This window comes from Rhamphochromis longiceps, linkage group LG3, assembly GCF_057381845.1.
Source record: "Rhamphochromis longiceps isolate RC_006_pf linkage group LG3, R_longiceps_female_GT1.1, whole genome shotgun sequence".
Taxonomy (NCBI): domain Eukaryota; kingdom Metazoa; phylum Chordata; class Actinopteri; order Cichliformes; family Cichlidae; genus Rhamphochromis; species Rhamphochromis longiceps.
In genome coordinates this window covers 16,171,785-16,199,167 of record NC_140559.1, presented here as the reverse complement: position 1 = coordinate 16,199,167, position 27,383 = coordinate 16,171,785, and the positions used below count along the sequence as shown (strand labels likewise).

General features: G+C 41.6%; 2 protein-coding genes and 1 pseudogene across 2 annotated transcripts; all 3 read left to right on the top strand.

Moving 5' to 3' along the window:
• Nucleotides 1–3,138: 3,138 nt before the first annotated feature.
• LOC146673154 (P2Y purinoceptor 14-like) lies at nt 3,139–4,718 on the top strand (annotated as a pseudogene).
• A 6,931-nt stretch (nt 4,719–11,649) lies between these two features.
• Nucleotides 11,650–13,130, top strand: LOC146673153 (P2Y purinoceptor 14-like). The gene is made up of 4 exons (XM_085402274.1): nt 11,650–11,760; nt 11,865–12,124; nt 12,304–12,881; nt 13,042–13,130. The coding sequence occupies exons 1-4, from the start codon at nt 11,656–11,658 to the stop codon at nt 13,128–13,130; spliced, it is 1,032 nt and encodes a 343-aa protein (XP_085258400.1). The 5' UTR covers nt 11,650–11,655.
• Nucleotides 13,131–18,657: 5,527 nt separating this feature from the next.
• LOC146673152 (nuclear factor 7, ovary-like) lies at nt 18,658–20,606 on the top strand. The gene has a single exon (XM_085402273.1). It carries the CDS (start codon nt 18,895–18,897, stop codon nt 20,281–20,283), a length of 1,389 nt encoding a protein of 462 aa, XP_085258399.1. The 5' UTR covers nt 18,658–18,894; the 3' UTR covers nt 20,284–20,606.
• The last annotated feature ends 6,777 nt before the right edge of the window (nt 20,607–27,383 follow it).

The following is a 27,383-nucleotide window of genomic DNA, read 5'->3' as shown; positions in this document are numbered from 1 at the left end:
TTTTTATTACAAGCTTCATTCAGCCAATCACACATTCATACAACTGCTGTTTTTTATAAACCCAAGCACCTCATCTAACATTCTCGCACACTGTGGCAGGCAGAGCTCGAAGAGAAGACGTGTGCTAACCTTACTGTAAGACAGGCCTGTCAAACTCCAGTCCTCCAGTGTGAGCCTCCTGCTTGTTTTTGAGTTATCCCTTTCCTACCTGCTGCTGGTTACCTGGATCAGGTGTGCTCTGCCAATAAGAAGCTACAAGGGCAGGTTAATTGGAAAACAAGCAGGAGTTCGACACGTGTCCTGTAAGACCTCCACCCACAGGAGGCGCCACAGAGGCCAGGTGCAATATATTATTTTCAAAACTACATAAAAAGGAAAAAAAAATCACCACTGAGCACAAATAGAAACGTTCTTTAAGATATTGTTTGCTGATCTATTTGCTCTCTTCAATGGGGGCTTCTTGTTAGGAGACCTGATTTCTTGTTTCTAGTCTTTTGGTTTCTTTGTTAATGTTCGGTCTGTGTTGCTTAGTTGCTCTGTCTCCCCCGTCTGCTGTCTCCCCTCTTGTCAAGTCCACATCTCTGTGTTATGTTTCCTGAAAATCTGTGTCTTTTTTGGTATTTTCAGTTTAGTTATTTTATGTTTCATCAGTAAAGCTGTTTTGACTGCATTATTTTGCCTGTGTGAGTCTGCAATATGGGTTCTCTTTACCACCACTCCTGCCTGCACACAGCCTTCTCATGAAACTTCTGGTTTTGTTAAATGCTTTCCTTTCTTTTTCTTCTTTGCTGTCAGTAAAGTTTAAAAGCTGCCACACGTTTTCCTTAGTTTATTATATTTAAAATTGAAGTCTCTGACCTCATGATATACCATGTCTTATTAAAAATGAAGCTGTATCATCCCAAGAAGCAGAAATTATCAGGGTAAAAGGGAGGCCTTCATTTGTCGGCCCCCCTTTGTCCCCTTAACGCTAACGGTCTGGGGATGTAGACGATGTGGGCTGGAGGAGGCCAAAGCCCTGCTTTGGTTATCAAAAATGATGTGACTTAATAATACGACCTGTACCCTGATAATGCAGTGCGCTTACCATGTAAGATCAAGAAACAAACTTTTTTTAAACAGAATTACCCGGGACTAAGACTCTACTTTAAATTAGCCACACTGTGCTTACTGCCCCTCCTTTTGAATTTTTAATTACACTATAGTCACTACGGTTCACAACATATCACCACACACACACAGGGCCTTGGTGGGCAGGTGTATTGGGAGGCTGGAGGGTTGGGCTACAGCAGTGACCCCATTAACCCCTTCACAATTCATTTTTTTCTGCAACTAAGACTCTGAGGGTCTTGGGGGGTTATGTCACCCCCCCCCCATTCCACAACACACCGACCCAACATAGCACCTTCAACACTAAACAATATATTTATAGTGAGAATAGACTTTAAAACATGAAGGGAGGTTATTAATAAGTTGTCTTATTACGTTGTCTTATTATTGTAAGGCACAGGCCCTACAAAAATACAGACAGACCCAAGAATCACACGATCCCCCTATGAGCAAGAGCTTGGTGACAGTCAGAAGGAAAATCTCAATCTTAACAGGAAGAAACCTCTGGCAAAGCCAGGCTAAGAGAAGGGTAGCCATCGTACATGCCTGTGTGTTGGACCAGATTGGCCACAGTAACAACATTTACACTGTTGGGAGTGTGTTCATGTTGAGTTCAGCCTCATATTGATCTCTGATCTCAGTAAAAACTTGTGTTGTTTATGAATCCTTGGGATTTAGGTGACTGGTCTCACTGGAATGAAACACCAAAGGAGGCCAGATGCCTCTGCTGTCCCAGCAACACCCTGTAGGAGGTGCTGTAGTAGAAGAAAACCAGGGATATGAAGACCACGAAGAAGATGGTGATGCAACTTGTGTGGATGGTTTGATAAACAGAGTGACAAATGCACTTTAAATTCAACATAACATAAAAGTGCAACAAAGGAATATCTTAAAACAAAAAGAAGCCAATAGGAGTGAAGTCACAGATAGATCAAAAATCTTCTGCTTTGTTTGCGCTTTTGATTTCAGCCTGTTAATTGTGCATCTTGTCAAAGAGCTATGGTGTGACTTAATATGAGATAATCTACAAAAAAAGGGCAGACACATGAAGTATGTAATAAACTCACACACTTTATATCATAACATCACTGTCTTTACTTATAGTAGTGACGAAAAACAGGAAATAAGTCAGAGTGCCGGTTATCAGTTTGGTTACTGTGTGTTTCCTGATCTACGGTGATACTTATTAACTGAGGGGACATAACGACGCAAGCAGCTTCTTCTGCTCACCAAAAACTGGAGAAACAGGTGAGTTCTGCCGGGTGCTCATCCTCAAATCTTTAGTATTTCTACTGATTTCATACTTAACTTAAAAGATGACTTTCAGTGGCTCCTGTCATGGGAAAGAAAAGCAGTTCACACAGCTGCCTCAGGACTGCAACTGACTTCTGCCAAGATTCAGATCTCACCTCTCAAGCCTGAAACATTTAACGCCCGCTCTTTTTTGATCATAAAAATATGTATTTGGGTATTTTTGTTTACACTTTCTGGCAAAATACAAATATTTACTCAATATTGAACATAAGACTTGATGATTCGAAACGATGTGAAACGTTGTGCTTTATATGTGTCATTTGGCGTGGCGTCTTTAGACTGAGAGCGCAGTCTGGGTCTGGGAGAGTGCGGTCTGAGAATGCCTGCTAGTTAAACTGTGTGTGTAAAGCCGAGCACTGTCCAGCCCCGCTTGTTTGTTCCGGGGAGGTTAGCTGTGTAGAGTTTATTGTACTGAGTTATTTTTCCTCCCTTCCTCGAGCCTCGTTCAGCTATCTAGAGTGCCCTTGTGTCTTATTTCCTTTGTGTGGGTATTTAATGTTGCCCAGTGGCTTGTTGTGCGCAGCCCTGACAGTTTGCAGTTGTAAAATTGGTAATAAAATCCCTGTTTCTGTTAGATTGAATGAGTTTTAATACAGACATGATAATGAGGACGTACAGCAATCATCCTTAAACACATTCATTAACTTTGAACTGAATGAAGGCAGCTCCTCTTAATGTGTAAAGTATCTCTGTGAATTATATTTGTTTTTCAGCATGGCTGACTCAAAAAATGTGACTTCATCTGTCAATGAGACCTGTGATCTGGTTGTCCCATCAGTCAACCCTTTCTTTATGCTGGTCTACAGTCTGCTGTTTCTGGTATGTTTCAAATCGTCAGATTGTGCCCTGAAACTGGTTCCTGGATCATGTTTGAAAGTCCTCTTGTCTACATCCTCTCTGTGTCTCTACAGGTGGGTTTACTCCTCAATGGCTTCATCCTAAAGTTTTACATTTCTCAAACTCAGCAGCAGGCATCCAGCGGCTTGATGGTCTACCTGAAGAACCTGACAGCTGCTGACTTCCTGCTCTGCCTCTGTCTGCCACTGCGGATAATCCACTATGCCAGCAACTCTGCCATTTTGCACATACTCTACTGCAGCTTTGGTACTTCACTGTACCTCAACATGTACACCAGCATCCTTTTCATGGGGTACATCGCTGTTAACAGGTAAGGAACGTTTACTGAGTTAAAATTGCAGTTCATAACAATGTTAAAACAAGAATTTTGGTTAATTACACTCTTAAACTCTGTACTTTGGGCAAGAACATGAATATTTAGTTTCACTTTAACAGTGACTTCTGCAGATTTGGCAGCACTGAATTGTTTGGTAGAGTTGTTGTGAGGAGAAATTGTTGAAGGCAAAGGAACTCAGACTTAAAAGGAGAAAGAGACCGTTAACTTGCCTGTTGACAAAGGAGGTAGTATGTATAGAAATGCAGACATGCCCATAAAAGGAGAGAAAGAGAGAGAGAGCGCCAGCTTGTCTGTAAGAATAAGAGGAAGTGTCGTATGTCACCGCATTCTTCTACACATATGGCTTCAATCTCTCTTCCTGTGTTGGCTCCAATTCACAAGCTCTTCTTCCTTTAAATGAAGCTACAACTAAGCATTAATCACAAAATTAAAAATCTTTCATCAGTTGTATACTGCCTCTTTTATCTCTCTCCAGGTATCTAAAGATCATCCATCCTTCAGGAACTCACATCCTGCAGACAGTACGAACTGCCCACATCGTCTCCACGGTCACCTGGGTTTTTCTCCTGGCTCCAACAATCGCCTACAACATCATGTTTTTCATCACTCACAAACCTTTCACCTCTGACCGCTGCTACTGTGGGCCCCTCTTCAGTACGTCATTCAGCGTCCTTCATAAAGCATTCCAAATCAGCTACACCATCATCTTCCTCTTAGTCTTCATATCCCTAGTCTTCTTCTACTACAGCATCTCCCGCAGATTCAGCTGGCCTCCTCTGGCTCTGAGAAGCTGGTGAAGTCTCGCAGGAACATGTTGGTGCTGGTCAGCATCTTCTGTGTTTGCTTTGTCCCCTATCACCTGGTTCGACTTCCCTATGCTTTTCTGTGGAACACCTACCCTGTGGGCCGGCTATTGTACTACCTGAAGGAGGTGGCCACCATGGTGTCAGTTTTCAACGTCTGCCTGGACCCTCTTGTTTACTTTTACCTCTGTAAGACTTTTCGGGTCCACGTGAGAAAGGCATCCTGGAGAGTCAACAATCCAAACAAACAAACCAGGAGAGTGAGAGCAGCAACGAGCCAAACCAAGGAGCTGTAAAGAAAAGAGCTCAGACATCAATATGAGGCTCAGCTCAACATTTCATAGGGTGATGACATCATGATCATTTTTTAATTTTCAATATATTTTCAAGAATAGAAAACAAAATATTTTTCACTTTGTCATTATGGTTTTTTTTTTACATTAATTTTGAGATGAAAAGAAAATGAATCATTCTGGAATGAGGATGTAACCTGACAACACGTGGACCAAGTGAAGCGCTGTGAACACTCTCTCGATGCACGGCACCTCAACATCACCGCTTCACACATGGCTCATTTTTAACCTTCTTCTTTCCACCCCACGCTAACATGTAGCTTAAACAATCACATTTTTATATCTTGTTTACTTTCTTTCAGTTGTTTTTTTCCAAAACCTGGAGCTGATAAACGATCACCATGTTGTTCTTTTGTGCTTGTTTGAGAGTAAAATGAATGTTGTTCTTTGTGACCTGGATTGTGTTGTTAATCTGTGTCACACAGACTGACTATATGTCAGCACTTGTAGCTACCTGCAGCCAGTGTTGGGTAAGTTACTTTAAAAAAGTAATTAATTACTAATTACTAATTACTTAATCAATATTGTATTTATAGTATATAAGAAAATTGAACTAAATACTTCTTAAAATCCCTATAAACCTTGCGTGGACAAATAATAGAAATTAAACTCTTTAAATACATTTTTTTAAAGACAGAGACTCTACAGTATGCAGCGGTAGCATCGCTTCCACAATGTAGCCTGCAATCATTTTTTAAGCTCACCTTCAGATGCTTTCTGTGCTGCTGAAGTAAAATCACGTTTTGCTGCTTAGCAGGAGTTGCCGCGGTGATGGATGATGAACAAGGATCACTCAGAAGTGTTCGTCTATGCTCTCGTGTCAGGCGCTTCAGTAGATTACTCCTGCTATTAACAGCAGCCGATAGTTTTTACATTTTCCCTAATTGTATGTTATATTAATCCTATATTTCCATCCATCCATCTTCATCCGCTTTATCCGAGGCCGGGTCGCGGGGGCAGCAGCCTAAGCAAAGAGGCCCAGACCTCCCTCTCCCCAGCCACCTCCTCCAGCTTATCCGGGGGAATACCAAGGCGTTCCCAGGCCAGCCGAGAGATATAATCTCTCCAGCGTGTCCTGGGTCTGCCCCGGGGCCTCCTCCCGGTGGGACATGCCTGGAACACCTCACCCAGGAGGCGCCCAGGGGGCATCCTTGTCAGATGCCCGAACCACCTCAGCTGGCTCCTTTCGATGTGGAGCAGCAGCTGCTCTACTCTGAGCCCCTCCCGGATGGCCGACCTTCTCACCCTATCTCTAAGGGAGAGGCCAGCCACCCTTCGGAGGAAGCTCATTTCTGCCGCTTGTATCCGCGATCTCATTCTTTCGGTCACTACCCACAGCTCGTGGCCATAGGTGAGGGTAGGGACGTAGATCGACCGGTAAATTGAGAGCTTCGCTTTTACACTCAGCTCCCTCTTCACCACGACGGACCGGTGCAGCGTCCGCATTACTGCAGCTGCAGCCCCAATCCGTCTGTCGATCTCCGGCTCCCTTCTCCCATCACTCGCGAACAAGACCCCGAGATACTTGAACTCCTCCACTTGGGGCAGGAACTCATCCCCGACTCATCCTATATTTCCGTTTTTATATTTCTAATGTTTGCCTTGTTTTCTTCACTGTCTAGTCTGCCTCTGTCTTGCCTGTATGGATGCATTTACACCGAAATGTCCCCAACAAAGGATGTTTTAATTCACCACTATTCCAGTGAAACACGAGTCTCCCATCTTCCTGCTACCGGTCTGGAGTTTTTGTTCACCAAAGCACACACCAACTTCATACTGACGGACAGATCACTGCCCTTTTGCCGCCTTGTCTGACCGTGTTTTGTGGCTGTGGTTCACTTCACCTCACTCTTCCCCATTCTTGTCATTAAATCAGGCTGTTCTGCAACCATGGCAGCCAATTCACTCTATGGCTCTATTCATGGTGTATTTTACCCCTTCACCAAAGGCCGTTCTCGTTTCCAACATTATATTTGCAGTGTTCGTCTATCTATCAATATCTGCGGAGTATTTTTTTTAACGAGTATCCCATTTTCTAAAGCACAGCATGTAAATGGTAGCTCGGTTAGCAGGATGCTAGCATGTAGCGCTTAGTGAGACACGCCTCAGACGAGTTGAGCAAAGACCCCGTCTGTGTACTTTATACGTGAGCAACGGATTTAAATAAAATTAAGGTTTCAAAAGACAAACTTGAAGATAAAAAAAAATATATACTCACCGGAGAGCCGCCAGGGTTTGCCGCTGCCATCTTGGCGCTCCTAAATTCAAAACTGCCTCTGCAGTCAGGCAGGGGAGGCGTGGAAATTGTCTTTGAGTTAGTCAAACGTTTTCCTTAGTTCGAGTAGATGATAAAAAAAATAATAATAATAAATGGGATTTTAAGTAGGACTAGGCGTTCTGTAATGATCTCTATTTAGGAGAAAAACTTAATCACTCACCTTTAAACAGCTCTCTTTTAGGAGACACACTGCTGGCTAACGGTGTCATGTGATCAAATAGCGTAATTTAATTGGCTGAGAGCCACTCGACTCGATCTGGTGCTGATTGCTCTGGCTTGGGTCATTAAAGTTCATCACTTTTGCAGTTGAATTTTTGCAGGTGAATTTTTTTCAGGTGAATTTTTGCAGGTGAATTTTTTTCAGGTGAATTTTTTGCAGGTGAATTTTTGCAGGTGAATTTTTTGCAGGTGAATTTTTTGCAGGTGAATTTTTTTCAGGTGAATTTTTGCAGGTGAATTTTTGCAGGTGAATATTTTTGCAGGGAAATTTGGAGGATAAAAATTCAGTGTCATAAATTCAATGTCTAAAAATACTTGAATTCTGATGATACTATATTTCTTCCATACTTTAGACAATAATTCTGATGCAAAAGAGCCAAACGGGACAGGCAAAAAAAAAAAAAAAAAAAAAAGAGGTTTAAAACAACTGTTTGTGTAGCAGACAATTAAAACTTCTCAGGCTCTTCACCTACTCACACAACCATTGTTCACAGCCGCTAGTCAGTAGTGATGTGTCGATCGCGAACGAATTGGCTCTTAGAGCCGGGTCTTTGACATGAAAGACGCGATCCAACTCCTTATCGCGAGCCGTGGGTTCCCCCCCCCCCTTTCTCTCACCCTCTCTCTCACCCTTTTTTCCGCTTCACTCTGCACGCGAGCCTTGTGCTTTGCACTGGGAAGAGGGGGGAGGGGCGGTAGTTACACTCGCAGTAGCACAGGAAGAGAGAGAAAGAGAGCAGGGACAACAACGTCACATTAGAAAGGTATAGTAATCATCCACAACTATTTTCAGTTGCCGATGATAAAGGATTCAGAAAGTTTATTCATGCAGGCCCATATGACAGAGAATATGCATGTTCTTTTTGTTTTTCATATTTTAATTTATATTTAATTGTGTTGTGGTTTGTAGTGTTTTGTGTTGTTTCACTTTAAATTTGTTTTAAAGGAAAAAACTGAAAATTTAAATAGTTAAAAGTTGAACTGTGACTGGTTGGTTTCTGTATTATATGATTTATTTATTACATTTTATGTGGAGTGAATAAATAAAACTATATTTACGGTGGCCCCTACAGACAAAGCACATGCAAACTCCAAAACATGTACAAAAGACAACAGAAGTGCTCCAGGATGCTGGGCGCAGTGATGAGCAACTGTATAAGTGTTTTTTTTTTCTAAAGCCACCCCTGTACCATCTCCTCTGCCTGTTCCTGCTCTGAGGGTGGCTATGGTCCAGCACATCCTGTGCCTGCCAAGCACTCTGAGCCGCTGGCCCCGCTGGACCCGCTGGCCCCGCGGTCGGCCTCCAGACCAGCTACGTTGCTGCTGCTGGCCCCGTTTTGGTGCATCTCAGACACCTTTATCTGAAAGTCACTGGGTGTAGTCAATCAGTAATTAAACTCAGGTAACCCCTGAAGACTACTGCATTGCCACTGCAAGGTGACAAGTAAATTGGTCGACTGCTTGTCCAGTGAGAGCAGCAAACTCCAGGAAAGACCAATGAATGAATCAATGAGCACAGGAGACCAGTTCAATTATAGCAGAGAGAGGAACCACCAGTAATCAACCTGCAATGGTTAATTACTGCACTGGTGTTAGGTACTAACTTGCATGTTAGTACCTAACACCAGTGCAACAGAACGAGGAAGAGATAATATACAGGGTGACACTGTGAGCTGATCGGCCACAGTAGCAAAATAGCAACAGTAACACTGATGCTGTCTATGTGGGCGTGTGTATGTATTGATTTAACTCTCATATAGATCTTCATGAAGACTGACATCTATGACACTGACTTTAAATCTCACCCAAAAGCCAGAGGGGCCTCTGCCACTGCTGTGCCAGCAACATCCTGCAAAATGTGTGTTTTAGTAAAAAAAGAGACAGATATAAGGATCAAGATGAAGATGAAGATGGGGCTGGTGTGGGTGGTTTAGATGGCTGACTGATGCAGTTAAAATAGAAGATAACATCAAACTGTTATGGTCTGGAGTCTAGTGACTCCGTGGTTATGTTTGTGTTTATTAATATTCACAATTTTAACTTGTTTCCTGGTTATTTGTTAACTATTTCCAGTGTTTAGGTGTTCTCTCTGCCTCCTGTGTTTCTTGTGTTGTGTCTAGGTGTCCCTGGTTTGATGTTTGTGCTTACTCTGCTTTTACTGTGTCTCCCTCCCATTTCCTCATTTTCCCTTTGTGCATATTTATTATGTGCGTTTACCTCTGTTCTTCGTCTCCATCTGTGTTTCCTTCATGTTTCATGTCTCAGGCTCCATGTTCTTGCTTCAGGTTTTAGTTATGGTTTCTTTGTTCGATATGTTCTTTAGTTTAGCTTTTCCTTCGTGTTGTCAGTTCCCCGTTTACTTTGTAGTGTTGTGTCAAGCCAATGCTCTGAACGGATAATTGGAGGTGAGCTTCCCTCCCTCCAAGACATCTACAGGAAGCGCTGCCTGAGGAAAGCGGGGAGGATCATCAAGGACTCCAGTCACCCCAGCCATAAACTGTTCAGACTGCTTCCATCAGGAAGGAGGTTCTGCAGCATCCGGTCCCGTACCAGCAGACTGAGAGACAGCTTTTTCCATCAGGCCATCAGACTGCTGAACACGTCATAGACACCTCAGCTTCACTACTGGAACTTCAACATTATGCACTCCACACTGTATATAAATGCCACTTGTTTTGCACATATTCAACTCTGTATATTTTATATATTTTATTATTATTATTATTATTATTATTTTATTTTATTTTTTTACTATTTAATTTGTAAAAATGTGTATACACACACACACACACACACACACACACACACACACACACACACACACACACACACACACACACACACACACGTAGGAAAATATTTAGTATACACATCCAGAAATGCATACACTATTATATATTGTACATATATTTATTAGTTTCAGGTTGGCCATTCTTGTATTTTGCTCGTTTGTGTTGTTGTGTTTGCACATCTCTGTTGCTTGTGGGGCTCGCACACAAGAATTTCACTCGCATGTGCTGTGCCAGTGTGCCTGCACATGTGATGTGACAATAAAAAGTGATTTGATTTGATTTGATTTAATAAACGCTCGCTTTCTTTAACATATGCCTTCACACCATCTTGTGTGTGCTTGGGTCCTCATTCTCATCATGAGGTCATCTGAGAAAAATAGAGCAAACACATGCCACAAATAATATTTAGACAACCTGTTTATAACAACTGATCAGAAAATTGCATGCCTGTATTAGAAACATGTTTAGCAGGGAAGACAAGCAGGAAATAAGTCAGAGTGCCTGTTAGTGGTGTGATCACTGTGTGTTTCCTGATGTGCAGCAATACTGTTAAACCAGATGGGCATAACTACTCAAGCAGCTTTACTTGCTCACTGAAAACTGCAGAAACAGAGGTGAGTCTTGCTGGTTGATCATCCTTAAATTGTTTGAACTTCTACATATTTCATGCTTAGCTTAAAAGATCACTTTTAGTGACTACTGACACCCGGAATAGAAATACTCTACACAGCTGCATCAGCATTACAAGTGGCCTCTGCCAATGTGCAAAATTAAAATCTAAGATCTAATAAACTAATATTTGGTATTTCCTGAGGAAATCACAGATGAGAAAAAGCGACTGGTTTCACTTTCCTCTTGTTGGCATGCTTTCTGCTGATCATAAAAATTTGGATACAACTTTTGTTTACACTTCTGGGTGAAACACAAATGAAATGCCAGCATGAAACTTTGTCCAACATATGTGACTACTTAACACCTCCTTGCTCCGATCCTGTCACGTATGTGAAAGTGACTGTATCATCTGTATAGACACGCTTTATATATCATCACACAGACTGTGCAGCAATCCCATGTTACAAGCTCTTGATAAGAAGAACATGTTGTAGACCTGGACATATGCAGACAGGATTATAACCAGTTATATGTTGTTATACATGATACCTTGTAATGCTCAGAGTAAAGAATTGTCTTGGTCCATGTTGAAATGATTGTTACGATTAGACTCGTGAGAGGAAGTGATTCATTTTTGCTTCCATAAATATAAACTGTACATGAAAGATGACATCACTAATGATTTCTATACTTGCATGTTAAGCTCTCAACTTTGCTTTTAATGCTGCAAGACTGTAGGGTGCATCATATAGAAAGCAACCTGAGACAACTGTTGTGAACTGAATTTAGTCAAACTGTCAGAAAAGTCCCCCAGAAAGCTCCATGTATTAAAATTACTGTCTTAAAAAGAGATGCAGCAGAGTTCAAAAGAATATTTAAAATTAGTTTGACTTTGTTTTGTTTAACAATAAAATTAGACTATGATGGTAAATCCATTCAAAGAGAGAATAAAGTGGATTTGTTTTTCAGCTGAAGAAGCATGGCTGACTCAAAAAACATGACTTCATCTTTCAACCAGACCTGTGATCCAGTTGTCCCATCACTCAACACTTTCTTTGTACTGGTCTACAGTCTGGTGTTTCTGGTAAGTTTCTAATCTTCAGTGCTGTGCTAGAAATTGCTTTAAGGTTCTCAAAGTACTGTATGTACTGAGGTGATGTTCTCCTCCCCCTCTCTTTGTCTCTTCAGGTAGGTTTACTCCTCAATGGCTTCATCCTAAAGTTTTACATTGGTCAAGCTCAGCAGCAGGAGTCAAACAGTTTGATGGTCTACCTGAAGAACCTGACAGCTGCTGACTTCCTGCTCTGCCTCTCTCTGCCACTGCGCATCGCCCACTGTGGTAGCAAGTCACTCATCATTCGAAGGCTCTACTGCAGCTTTGGAGCGTCTGCCCTCTTCCTCAACATGTACGCCAGCATCTTATTCATGTGTTATATCGCTGCCAACAGGTAAAGGACCTCTACTGATTTCCCACTACAGTTCATGACAGTGTTAATGACTAAAAAGCCTGCATTCCTGATGAATGTGTAAACATATCATTTTAACTTGATAATGACCTTTGCAAATTTGGTACCACTGTGACTGATTCGTGAAGTTATCTACTGTCTCCTCTGTCTTCTCTCTTCAGGTATCTGAAGATCGTCCATCCTTCAGGAACTCATGTCCTGCAGTCACTGCGAACTGCACACATCATCTCCATGGTCACCTGGGTTTGTCTCCTGGCTCCATCAATTACATACGCCATCGTCTTTTTCATCACCCAGAAACCTCTGACGTTTACCCCCAGCCACTGTGGGGCCCTCTTTAGTGTATCGATCAGCCTGTTCTTCAAAATCCTCCACACCCTCTGGACCATCATCTTCCTGTTGGTCTTCATATCCCTGGTCTTCTTTTACTACAGCACCTCCCGCAGGGTGTTGCAGGCACAGCAGAGGCAGCTGGCCTCCTCCAATGCTGAGAAGCTGGTGAAGTCTCGCAGGAACATGTTGGTGCTGGTCAGCATCTTCTGTGTTTGTTTCGTGCCCTATAATCTGGTTCGTCTTCCTGCCACTTTTCTGTGGACCAGTTGCTCTGCAGGTCCAGTATTGTTCTACTTGGAGGAGGTGGCCATCATGCTGTCAGTTTTCAACATCTGTCTGGACCCTGTTGTTTACTTTTTCCTCTGTAAGACTTTTCGAGCTCAGGTGAGAAAGATGTCCAGGAGAGTCGATGATCCAAACGAACAAGCAAACAGACCAGAAGAGTGAGAGCAGCAACAGCAACAAGGCAAACCTTGTAAAGAAAAGAGCTCAGACATCAACTCAACATTTCATGGAGTGTAAGACTTTTCGGGATCAGGTGAGATAGAGAATAGTATCAGTGGGGACCAACATCCAACAAGCAAACAATAATAGCAAGAGAAGGAAGGAGGAAGTGGACACTGTTACAGCAACAAGTGAAATCAATGAGCTTTAAGGAAAAGTTTGACATTTTATAAAATGTTGATTTACATTTTTTTTGAGAGTCAGATGAGTTCAGTGAAACCAGTGTCAGGGATTCCAGGTCCTCATGAACCACAGGAGTTTGTACTGAGCTCAGCACAAAACCACTCCCACACAAACAACATCAGTGTTCATGTGTCAGCTTTTTTCTATACAGCTTTTAGGGTGTTCTCATATCCTGCTGATGTAACACAAAATCAAAAATATTTTTTCTCATTCAAATTACGTCAATTAAATCTGATCAAGTGCACTTTTCATCATCATTACTATGTAATAATCGAGAGATGCAGCACAGTTTCATCAGTTGAGAAGACCTAATACTCATCTGAGGGTCGGAGAAAAGAAACTATTTAATCTGATGGTCTCAAAATCAGAGGTTAAAAAGAGAAGCTGTTTTAGAGCATAAAAAACAGGTTTAAATAATCCAATCATTTTACATTTTAAACTCAGCTTTTACAGAAATCATCATAAAATTACTTTTACTTTAATTTTTAATTCTTGTTTCTGTGTGTCATAAATACAATTTTGCAACCACCCAGACTTTTCAGGCATGACTTAATTCTGTTTACACCTCTGGATCCACAGTCAGCCCTGAACAATATGGCCGCTGCGCTCACACATTATTCTAACAGCAGCAGTCACCACTGTGACTACACTGAAGAGGACATAAGCTGTGGCCTCTACATGTCAGCCTCCACCAACCAGATTCAAAGTTCAAACTAAGAGTCTTGAGTGAGCTCATGATCTAATCAGTCCTCACGGGACAGTTAATATCTCTACAAAACTCTTTAACTTCACTTTATCAGTTACATAGATGGAACAACAGTAATGCATTAGAGCGTCTATTTATATGTTTGTATGATGTGCACGTATAACCACAGCAGCTATCCTGCTCCTGCTACAGCAAGATTTCTCATCACAGAGCTAATAATAAAGTGTATCTAGTGTTACAAAGTGTGTGTCTCTTTGGTACCTTGTGTTTTAATATCTGTTGTTATTTATGAACAGGAAAGATGATCATAGAGCTGCAGGAACCTGGTGACACTTACTAACATTTAGGTTTTTAAATGATGCTTCATGGGGCATCTGTGCTGTATTATCTCAGCCAGGGTTTTATTCACATAAATAAACAAAGCAAAACAAAATTAAACCTCTTCTGAAAAATATCAGCTAAAATAAATACAGTGGCTGAAGCAGCCCAACACAGAAATGACCAGAAATCACACTGCATGTATCTAATAACCTGAGCTGGTGTATTTTAGTGTTGACATGTACTGACTTTTTCTGTGGATCATATTTAGGCTACTTTGTGGTATCACTCCACTAAATGCTCACGCTAAGAGATCTTTTTATCTTTATCATCATATGATCTGTAACGACGCTCAGTTTGAGCTCAGGAAGTGGTTTGAAAGTCTAAGACCTCGGAGCGTCATGAAGGAGGCCAGAGTTCTCAGCCTTCCTGTGATTTGCAGATTTTTTTGTTAGTGGCTGCTGTTTAAGTGAAGAACTTTTCGAACTGCTGATTAAAATTATTTTTAAATTTACTATGTAATATCTTTGGCCTTACACTTTAACACAAAACAAGACATATGCATTTGTTATCTTTTGAAAACAATAGTATGTGAGTGTGTGACCGATGCTTATGAAAATCCACATACCCACCCATTCATTGATTTGTTCCTCCAACATTAAACACGTCCATTAACCAGATGTGAGCTGAGGAGTCATAGGATAAGTTCTGAAGATAAATAGACCATCTCAGCTAAACTGGCAAAGAGGTTTACTTCCTGCAACCTTGAGAGATCTCCGCTCATCCTCCCTCATTTATAAAACAGTCTGCAGCACCTATAGAAACATAGAGAAAACCTAGACTGGAACACTGGTCTGACTGGAGTCAACACTCGACTGAGTAAAAGAAAAAAGAAGAAGAGAAATGGCTTGATGTATATAAATAAATATATAAATAAATATTATATATATATATATATATATATATATATATATATATATATATATATATATATATATATATATATATATATTAGGGGTGCAACGATACACAAAATTCACGGTTCGGTTCGGTTCGATACTTTGGTGTCACGGTTCGATATATTAAAATTATAAATATATATTTTAACTCGAAAGTACAGTTTTTAAATTTAACCCTAACCCTTGTGCGTGTTTTTTATTTTGACAGCGAATGCGCACCTGCGGACCACTTATGTGAACCCCTGGTTATATAGCTCATCATATCTCAGCCACAGAAATTATTTTGTCCATGAAACCATAAAGCTGCACTTTCTTTTTGCCTTATAGTCTGATTTGTCATAACTTTTCCGTTTTGTGGTAAGCTTTTCTTTGGCTGTCACTTCTTCACCCTGACCTGTCTTATTTGGCTCAGCAGAACTGAAATGCTTTTACACACGGACTCACATAAGCTCAGCGATTCTCTGCGCGATCAACCTCTCACATGTTTAAGCTTGCTGCGGGAGATTTCACTTGTCATGTTTGCATAGTAAGCTAACGATTAAAAAGACAATGTCAGAGGAATTGGTGCACAAATTATCAACACTCACAGATCAGTGCTGTCGCTCTCTATACACAGTTCGCACGATTGCAAAGTGAAAGCAAAAAAACAAGCGCAAATTCAAACACGATTTCAATATGTCACATATTGACAGTGGCTCACCGATGCCAATGACATAATTACCCAGCTACATTTCCGAAAGAATGCAAAAGCATTGACATATATTTTTCCTTCCTACAATAGCCCGACGGGCAGGGAAGAGATAGATTTTGGTAGCCCGACTGAAAAAATCGCTAGCCCCGGGACGTCGGGCTAGCGATATTGCGAGCCCTGTATCTGATTGAGGAATCACTCATCTTTGGAAAAGAGAGTTTATTACAGAGAAATGGCTCTTTCCAAAATAAAAGCTATACTATCCGCTTCTTCTGGGCTGTATTCTCAGCAGCATAAGGAGAATCATGTGCTAACAGCTGTCTAAATGACTCGGCTAAAGTTAGTAGCATGCTTGCTTATTTTTGTCTGCTTCCACTTGTCTTTGCACTAGGATGATGTCGGCGTAAATGTGCAGTCATATTCGTTGTGTTCCCACTAGTGCTGTCAGGTTAATCTCGTTGAAATGACGTTAACGCCACAACACGACAAATCTCCGTTAACGAGCTACCGCCGATCGCCCCGTGCATGGGGCTAGACGGCGTCAACACGTTAACGAGCTAACTGCGCTAACACACTAGTTCCCACCCATGTAATTGAGCATTGCGTGGCACATCCAACATACTGTTTTACTTTAGTCCATGACTTGCTTACCTTCAGGGTCATACGTCACATGAAAACCAAAAACCAAAATAACGCCAGATCTGAATGAGGGTGGGGGAGGTCCATGTTGCAAGGAGAGCTTAACTTCTGTCTCGCTAGCTTGCCCTGCGCTCTTCCTTCTGACGATGCTGTCTGTGTTGAGCGCTCAGTGGATCTGCGCTTGACAGTGCAGCCTAGGCGGAGTAGTCGAACGCAGATTCACTGAGCGCTCAACACAGACAGCATCGTCAGAAGGAAAGTTGATATATTTTTTTTTTTTCATGAAAAAAAAAAAAAAAAAAAGCTCTCTCCCTATCTACCTACCCCCCTTTTCAACCTCAGGGCATTCCCTTTATAACTGACATCAACAAATTTTCCTCTTCTATTACCATCAATCTCTATTCACTTCACTCCTCTTGTTGTTTTTCCAGATCTCTGCTGTCTCTCTGTGGGCATTTTGCCTCTCACACACTTTTTCAGTGAACATCCTCTTTTTGTCCATATACTTAGTCATTTTCCTTTTTCCTACAGAAGGATAACGACAAGAATTTGGCAGGTAAATGTTACACACACACAAACAAGGAGCACGCACACACACACTCACGGGATTAGCTGACCTCCTCTAGTGGCAACACACAACAGTCCAACTGTGGGAATCTGAATAAGGCAAGAATAAAGCTGTAATTCTCTTCAATTCTGTAAAAAAAAAAAAAAAAAAAAAAAAAAAAAAAGAAGGAAAGTTGATAAAATAAATTACAAATTTTGTATTGTTCGATACATATGCGTACTGAACCGAAAGCACTGTATCGAACGGTTCAATATCGATACGAATATCGTTGCACCCCTATGCCTTATGTATGAATTCTGGTTGTGCTTACTGACCTCGAACCCATTTTAGCTGCAGAAATCTGTTAAAAATGTTTTAGTACAACTTTGGTAAGCCGCACTGCTTGATGGATTGTCAGAGCATTACGGCTGCCGTAGTGAGGAGCTTCGCGGAGTAATCTGGGTCCAAAACTCCATCTGTTTCAGGTCCCAAAGTCAAACGAACACTGAGAGTTAAAAACGGTCTAAATTCTTTCATCTTTAATAAAATGATCAGCGTTGCTGCTTTAGCAGGTGTAACAATTAAGTTTAACATCCGGGCATCCATGAAAACAGAAGTTATTAAATTTAACGGAGTTAGAAGTTAACAGGAAGTTAGCTCGCTAGTTTCCACCTAAACATTTCATACCATGTTCTGACTGAGAGATTTTTGAAACTAATTCAAACGTACAGCTCTGCTGCCACTTCCAGCGTAAACAAAGACAGAAACCTAAACAGCAGTGGCGTTTGCAGGGTTACTGAAGTTGGACTACCTGGTATATAATGTTGTGCTACGTGATTGCTAGCGACACAGCTATGTTAGCATAACATTAGTAAAGTGAAGCTGGAGGATGAACGCCAACTTTCTTTTCCACTCGATAAAAGTTAACGTGAGGGATTCAAGTGGTCAGGGACAAATGCAATTGCATAGCAGGATGCTATACACGGGCCAAACTTCAGTCAGGAGAACAACTGAGATTATTCATCCATAATACGAGGTTAGTTATTAATATACTGCAACAACATGTACAACAACAGCACTGCAAGAGAATTCAACATTAATGAATCAAAAAATATTTTATATCAGCAGAAAGTTTTCTCAAACTGCTGCATCACAGCTTTCATGCTCTGACCTGCATGTGAAATGAGATAAACGCTCTTTATTAGTAACTTTTACAACTTCTGGCAGGTTAATGTCTGAACTTTGGAGTGAAACACACCCTTAGTTACAGGAAATAACACCACTGTCTGTAACTAAGTGAATCCACCTTAACACCACCTGTGTGTGTGTGACTGCATTACACTCCCACTGCTGGGAACCTGAACAAGATCCAGAACAAAGTCTAAAATAGAAGCTGACAAACAGCTGCACCACCGAGTGACACTTTATTTTATAAACTTCAAAACAGGTTTCATGTTGTGACCTGTGGAGGTGAAAAGACAAAACCTGTTTTACAGCTTTTGAGCTGCAGGCAGGATTGAAACACACCTTAGTTAAAAGTCAAACAGCAACATTTTCTCCTCCCCTCACGTCACTCAAATGTGACAAACCAGGAAACAGGAAGTTCTTCGTCCTCAGTAAAGAGAGACGCACAGACGATCAGACTGAGCTCAGACCAAACTAGCAGCTTCCTCTGAGTGAGTCCAGCTACAGGAGAGAAAAGTGGAAAACTCCAACACTGCTGCTTCAAGCTGCTGACGCTCCACACACTGAATGTGAGTTTGAGCAAAAACACGACTCAAAGCAAGTTTCAGTGAAGGTGGTAGAGGAGGGAGGGGAGCCAGGACTGACTGTACTTCCTGTCTGCTGTTTTCAGCTTCACTCACAGACTCAATGGCTTCCAGATCAGAGGAGGATCTCTGCTGTCCGGTCTGTCAGGAGGTCTTCAGGGATCCTGTTATTCTGTCATGTAGCCACAGCTTCTGTAAAGACTGTCTGAAGAGATGGTGGAGAGAGAGACCAACACACGAGTGTCCAGTTTGTAAGGAAATATCAGTTTATGATCCACCTTTAAACCGAGCTTTAAAGAACCTGTGTGAGTCGTTCTTACAGGAGAGAGATCAGAGAGCTTCAGAGGCTCTCTGCAGTCTGCACTCTGAGAAACTCAAACTCTTCTGTCTGGACCATCAGCAGCCAGTGTGTCTCGTCTGCAGAGACTCAGAAAAACACACCAATCACAGATTCAGACCCATCGATGAAGCTGCACAACAACACAAGAAGGAACTTCAGGAAACTCTGGAGCCCTTAAAGAAGAAGTTAAAGGTTTGTGAAGAAGTTCAAGTGAAGTTTGATCAAACAGCAGAACACATTAAGGTCCAGGCCCGACACACAGAGAGGCAGATTAAGGAGCAGTTTAAGAAGCTTCACCAGTTTCTAGCAGAGGAAGAGGAGGCCAGGCTGGCTGCACTGAGGGAGGAAGAGGAGCAGAAGAGTGGGATGATGAAGGAGAAGATGGAGGCTCTGAGCAGAGAGATAGCAGCTCTTTCAGACACAGTCAGAGCCACAGAGGAGGAGCTGAGAGCTGAAGACGTCTCATTCCTGCACAACTACAAGGCTGCAGTGGAAAGAGTCCAGCGCTGCCCCCTGCTGGATGATCCACAGCTGCCCTCAGGAGCTCTGATAGACCAGGCCAAACACCTGGGCAACCTGACCTTCAACATCTGGAACAACATGAAGGACATGGTCTCCTACACTCCTCTCATTCTGGACCCAAACACTGCTCATCCAAACCTCATCCTGTCTGAAGATCTGACCAGTGTGAGAGGAGGAGAGAGGCAGCAGCTTCCTGATAATCCAGAGAGGTTTGATTATTACTACTCTGTCCTGGGCTCTGAGGGCTTTAACTCAGGGACTCACAGCTGGGATGTTGATGTTGGAGACAGTATACGGTGGGTACTGGGTGTGTCAGCAGAGTCTGTGCAGAGGAAGGGAAGCATACAGTCTGGATTATGGACAATATTGTTTAATGGAATTAAAAGTAAATACTCAGCATGTTCACCATCAGCTGTCACTGCTCTCTCAGTAGAGAAGAAGCTCCAGAGGATCAGAGTGAATCTGGACTGGAACAGAGGAAAGCTGTCGTTCTCTGATCCTGATACTAACACACACATACACACCTTCACACACACTTTCACTCACAGGATGTTTCCATACATTTATACATGGGATAAAGCAAAGGTGTGTCCGTTGAAGGTGTCAGTGTCAGTGCAGCAGATGAGTTGAGGATGATGATGTTTCTAATGTTGTTTCCTGTCAGTGAGTTGAAGCTGTTAAACTGCAGCTGTCCTCCTGCTGCCTCGTTGTTCCAAAGCTCTTTGTTTCTCTTTTAGTCTCACTGTTTCTTTCTGTTTCTGCTGTCCACCTTTTCACATGGAAAATCATTTCACTGTTTCTCACTGAATGACTCCCCAAACTAGATTTGAAATTCTATCAAGTTTCTAATCATTACAAGTGATTCATGTTTCTATTTGATGTGTAAATGGAGATGATTTAGTTTGCTGGGATATGGACTGACATGTGTTGAATGGGAGGAGCAGTTTGTTGTTGTCTTCTTGTCTGTTTATGACAACAATAAATATGTTGTTGAAACAATGATTCATGTTTAACTCCATATATGAAATGTTTCTGATCTTTGAATTCTGTTTGATTAAAGACTTTCTTCATGACACAAATGAGATTTCAGTGTATTAATAGAACTAAATAAGCTCAGAGTTGAAAGGCTGGAGTATTATGTACGTGCTTCACTGTCAGGATCTTCAGGGGGATTCAAAGGGAAACATCAAATTGCTGTAATGAGATAAACTAGTTGGGCTGAACACACTTATCTGTAGTTTGTCTCCATCCAGGATCATCAGAATATAATGAACATGTGTGAAGAGCCACAAAATGCTGCTGCCCTCTCAGCATGATGAGCTCCAGCCTTTGTTAGCAGGACAACAGGAAACATGAGACAACTTTCAGAGACAGTAACCAACTGTGGCCACAAGATGGCAGCAGCTGATCTGAGATCCTTTATTGGACAGAACGACTCTGCTCTGTGACGTCATCAGAGAGACGGCCTTCACTTTGATAGATCTGACGTCATGTCTGCCCTGCGATGATGAAAGCTGATAAACACATTGTTATTGATCCATGAAATCACCTCTGTGCTCTCAAGTGTAGCTGTTTACAGAGCTGAAGAAGTCCTTCATCATCAAAACAGACAAACATGTATTTCCTGTATTAAGTGACGTCATCCTCACTCTGACCTCTTACATACATTCTGTTCAGTTTTCCTGCTGTAAGAAATAAACTGTGTGAAAATAGAAATGCAGGGAAACATCCATTAAGTGAACAAAGTCCAAAGAAATAAACTTGGACTGTTTTTTGAAGCCTAAATAAAATGTGAATAAACTTTATAGATACATTTGAAACCAGCTACTCTGTGACTTTACACACTCACACAGTAACAGAGCTGATTCCTGATTGGAGCAGCACAGAGTTAGTCTTCTTTTCTGGCTGTGGATTGGTTCGTCACGATTTCCCCCTTTACAGGTTTAAAAACAATCTCTGTTTCTACATTTTTTGACCTCCTTCTTGTGTCTAAAGGTGAAGCAGCACCAGCCTCCTCTGATCCTCATGTTGTAGCTCTGTGTGTCCAGCAGGGGGCAGAACACCTCCAAACTGTGCCAGCCGCTCTCACTGTGAGCTCAGACGTTTGTGGACACTCAGTTTGTTTGAACATAGTAAATAATCAGAGCTTCTCAGACTGTTTATGGGGACACCACCTGCCCGAGGGTGTACTCTGTCAGAGAGGTGGTGTATGGTGCTGGGTGTAGTCTCTCTGCTGGTTCACAGTTTTTACTGAGGAGCTGTGTTCATGTCAGGAAGGTTTCGTCTGATCACTGTGGTGCAGTTTGGTTTACTCTGTTTCTGAGTGTTTGTAGGATCAGTCTCTGCAGGTCACCTGATACCTGGCAGTGAAGTGTTTATGAATCAGCTCCGTCAGATTTAATCCAACAGAATAACATGTAAAACACTCCAGGGCTTTTACTCTGAAACTTTCTCCAGAGCTGTCTGGAGTTTTCTTACATTAAAATATTCTGGGATTACCAGACTGTCCACATCATGTGTCCTACCAAAACGTTCATCCACAAATATACCCTGACATTAAATCCAAATAGATCTGAGAGCGAGTCATTAGTATCAGTACTGTGTGTGTGTGTGTGTGTGTGTGTGTGTGTGTGTGTGTGTGTGTGTGTGTGTGTGTGTGTGTGAGAGAGAGAGAGATATTCAGGTAACTTACTGGGTTACTGCACATGCTCACACCTTTTCAGCACAACAGGTGCAGTTTGGTGTTTTACTGCCTCCTGCTGGAACAATGATGGCAGCTCTCAAGACTTTATTGGTTATTGTCATTTCGTGTTACACAGCCTGAAACGAAATACTGTTCCTCAGCAGCCTCTACAGTGCAATAACCAATATATTTTAAAAAGAATAAATACAGTTTAAAGGGAATAAGTTTAAAAAAGAGCAGCAAAAAAGGCATAAATAGCTTAAAATCTAAGTTCTAAAAAAACTTCCAGTTTTTATTAATATTTTATTATCTATCAAATTATTATAAACTAAAAATATATTTTACGTGATAAACGACTTCAGTGCTTCGTCCATGACCTCCTGAAGGTAAAGGGCCCAAAGAGCCAATCAGCAGCTCTGAAACAGGAAATATGACTCATGGAGAAGTTCACAACAGTTTCAGCTGCCAATTGTACTCATCACCATGGAGACTGTCTCCATGGTGGAGGCAGAGTGACAGTGTTGTAGATGCTGCATTTTGAAGCCTCAGTGTTTATATTTTTGTCCACAGCCATGTAGACAGAGAGGCAGAGAGAGACAGTGCTGTCACTGAGCTACATGTGTCAGAGCTCAGATGAGGCCCACACATGTGTGTTATCTGTTGTTGCTACACACAGTTAAGATATGGAACATGTGAACATGAGACATATGAAGAGACTGAACAGATAAAATGTCCTTTATATCCATCAGTGACTTTTTATTCTTTTAAACTTGTGCTGCTTCTTTTTGACTCGAGTTAGTGTGACACTGATGGAGCTTCTTGCTGCAGTGTGTTTGGGTTTGGCTGATAACACTGGTCATCAATGTTCCCTCTAATTTTTCATGTGTCTGAGCAAACACACAAACTCCCTGAGCGTCCCTTGAACCACTGTGAGCCACAGCAGACGTGTGCACTGTGGTCACGCCAGCATCTAATATAAATGGCCTGCATTTGTATAGCGCTTTTCTAGTCCATAGGACCCCAAAGCGCTTTACACTACATTCAGTCATTCACCCATTCACACACACATTCACACACTGGCGATAGCAAGCTACATTGTAGCCACAGCTGCCCTGGGGCGCACTGACATCCAAGTTACTTGGTTTATTAAAATAATCAAATTACAACGTTTATGTTAGACTACTTTTAATTAACTGCTTTAGCCCACTTACAATGAAAAATAAAAAAAGTCTTGTTCATGACCTGTGTAGCATGTTAACACTATTGGAAGTAAAAATAACTTGAACTCTAATTTTGAAAACACAACTTTTAAAGCTCTGACTTGTATCATGAGTCTGTGGTCTGGGAGAGAGTCTGTAACTCTCTGTCTGCAAAATACAGTAAATAAAGACCAATGTTGAGCAATTAATTATATAGTTACTTCTTCAAAAAAGTAACTGAGTTTTGCAAATAACAAAGTTTTTTGCAGCTATTTTTTTTAAATGCAGCCAAGGTGTTTTTTAAACAAACATTTCAAACTATTTACAGAACAATCAGCTGTTCTGCATCAAATCTGATGCCACACAAATTATTTGTGCCAGAAAATAATTTCTGTCCACTATGAGATGAAGGAGAACAACAGCCTGATACCTGCAGGCCTGACAACAGGAGCTGTATCACTGCTGTAACACCTGTAACATTCAGCAGTCGCCTCATTGTTCTGACACGCACAACAAAACTATTGACTACACTACACACTAACTACACACTAACTACACAAGATTTGCGCTAAACGTCTCAAATCTCTCACATCTCAAAGCACCGCCGTCACTCCTAAAACTTCCCCCGTTTCTTAACAACTAGATGCCACGTTGCCAGATCATTTTTTGTTTGGTCGACATGGTACATTTTTTCCACCAATAGGAAAGGGTGGGTTTTGTTTTTGTTTTTGCTCACAGGCTTTCGAGCGCTTTCCTTATAAAACGCCATTTTTACCGTCTCTTCCCGCAGTAAATATAAACAACGACAGTATTCAGGAAGAAAAACAAACATTGCAGATATATTTATCATAACTCTGGTTTTACGTGGCCGATCAACACAATTTAAAAACTGGTATAAAGTCCACACTGTTTCCGTCAATTGTTCGTCTGTCCTGCTCACATCTCCAATGGTTGGACACGTTGTCATTAACGTGGCTTCACTCCACATCAGCCGCTTTGCTAAAACACTGGTGTCGGCACATAAAGACGCTGTCATAGCCTGTCAACCACGTTGATTAGCTGCGTATATACGAATGTGAAGCGCATCATTGGCTGGACTATGGGATAAGGCGCCATCGTTCTAATCCCATACAGGAGCAGCCAGTCACTCACTGACTAACACTGCAAAACAGAATTGTTAACGTATTTATTTTAATTTAAATTCAGGTTAGATGTTTTTCTGTGCGCAGAGACCGTGCCAGCAGTGCGCAATTGTGCACATGCGCAGCTTAGAGGGAACATTGCTGGTCATCCATGTTTCTTTCATGCTCTGTGGTAAAAGTGCATCAGTCTGCAGCTCTGCGGCTTTTTCCTTCTTCTCTTTCTCAGAAACATCCTGTTTTCTTTGTGCTCAGTCTGTTTCACAACAGAGATGTTAAGATTTAAAAGATAATAAAGATAATAAACACACAGGTCAAAGGTCAGAGTCACAGGAATTAGGAAACAGTTCAGTTTCTTCCGTTTGAAATGTTTCAGTTTCTTTGCTTGATCAGTTCACACTTCTCTCTGTGAACGACTTCAGTGCTTCGTCCATGACCTCCTGAAGGTAAAGGGCCCAAAGAGCCAATCAGCAGCTCTGAAACAGGAAATATGACTCATGGAGAAGTTCACAACAGTTTCAGCTGCCAATTGTACTCATCACCATGGAGACTGTCTCCATGGTGGAGGCACAGTGACAACAGCAGTGCGCAATTGTGCACGTGCGCAGCTTAGAGGGAACATTGCTGATGGGCCTTCTTGACCAGGCTGGAGGTGTTAATTGACAGATTCTCAGAGATGTGGGTCCCCAAGAACTTAAGCTGGAGACTCGTTCAACAGCTGTGCTATTTATGTAGGAATATCAGGGAAAATCCTCGTTTATGCACCGTTTTGTGTGTTAGAGCATTCTTCCAGTGAAGGAGTTTAGGCTTGAGGTGAAGAGAAAGATGATGATGTCGAAACAACATAACAATACAACAACAGTCACCTCAAGGCACTTTTTATTGTTAGGTAAAGCTGAGAGGCGAGTTACACCCTGGACAGGTCTGCAGTCTGTCACAGGGCTAGCACAGGGAGATGGACAACCGTTCACACTCACATCTACACCAATGGGAAATTTAGAATCATCAATTAAGGTAACCTGGATTGGACTCTCCCTTATTTGTGTTAAGAAAAATCCTACATTAGTACCAAGAGAGTGTTGGCCAATAGAAAGATGAAACCAAAAAAACAATTAAGCAGCTGAGTGATGTGTTATCAGTAACACTGTGTGTGACAGACTCAGGGCTTGCTTTGCTGAGACTTGTCTTTAACATAGATTACCACATTATGTTTATACAGTATGTTTTACTTCCTGCACGGTCTCCTTCACAATAAAAGCTGTTTTGCATCAATTTGGATTGCAACACCTTTATTTTGAAACCAGGAGAGGAAGTTTTATAGACATGACTGCTACCATGTGGCTACCTACCTGTGGAGGAAAGCAGTGAGCCTCTACAAAAGCCAGTGTCATGCAGGCCAAGAACCAAACAGCCTTGATTGAAAATGACTCACCCGTTATTTGATTTGATATACCTTTATTAGTCCCACAAGGGGAAATTTCATTATTGACCCAGACGTCCAAGAAAGGCAACTTCCATCTGAGGAGGCTGGTTGTGATAGATGGCGAGCCAACCTCTTTGAGGACGGTCCACCCCAAAGAAGATACACACCCACACACTCATACATTCCAATTACACTCAGAAGGACCTTTAAAGTTGCCGACTTAATTCTAAATTCTTAAAGGGCCCCAATGAGTACTTTTATTTTGTTTAAGTGTGCACACTATTTTATTTTATACTTTTGCTGTACAAATTGGACAAATATCTGTTATACCTTGTAACAATACAAGCTGCCATCACCAGTGTGTGAATGTGTGTGCGTATGACTGGTTGTGTAAAGCGCTTTGGGGTCCTTAGGGACTAAAAAAGCGCTATATAAATACAGGCCATTTATCATTTTACAAGAGAGGATACTCAAAAGTTACCATTGTGTCCAGGTCATTATTGCTGCTCAATACTTTAGCTCCAAACGAATTTGGTGTCTTGTGATACTGGCGAGGGCCTGATTACGGGTCCAAGTAGTTATTGTGGTGTAATTCACCTTTATACCTTAAAGTTGGTTACAGTCAGGTCATAAATCCGTCTTTTACGTCACTGACACAAGACAGATGCCAATTATCAGCGCCGGAGAAGACATCGTGAACATTTCCTGGCCATTCAGTGTAAATGTCAGTGAAACTGATGGAAAGACAAAGCTCAAGAAACGTGAACATTTTATTTGTACTGTACAATCTGTAGATTCTGACAGAAATCTGCAACTATCCTTTGAAGCACCGCTCCTCTAAAACAGCAATAAGGATAATTATTAGGCCATTCGTAAATAACAAAGTAAATTTATAACTTAAAACAAAATTGGGAAACGTAAAGTCCGAAACAAGTCTTCACATTAGCCCTTTAAAGCCGGTCGGAGCGGGCACGCTCCATTTTGCGTAGCTATTTTTAAAACCTGTTAGCACTGCAACCACGTAAGCTAGCGCAATATTTTTTTTTGCATATGAAACCGGAGGAGTTGTACTTCCATCTTATGCCATCAGCTTGTCCTCGGTCACAGTTTCCTTCCACATATAGCTTTGCGAAAACTGCATAAAAAGCACTTGCAGCAACAAAAACATAATATTCCAGAAACACACTTTGCCGATCCAATCAGCTGTTCATAACACTTCCTACATTGGACTAGACGTCAGCGTGAACTATCGCATGTCCGCCATTACCTGCCCGAAACCGGAAGTG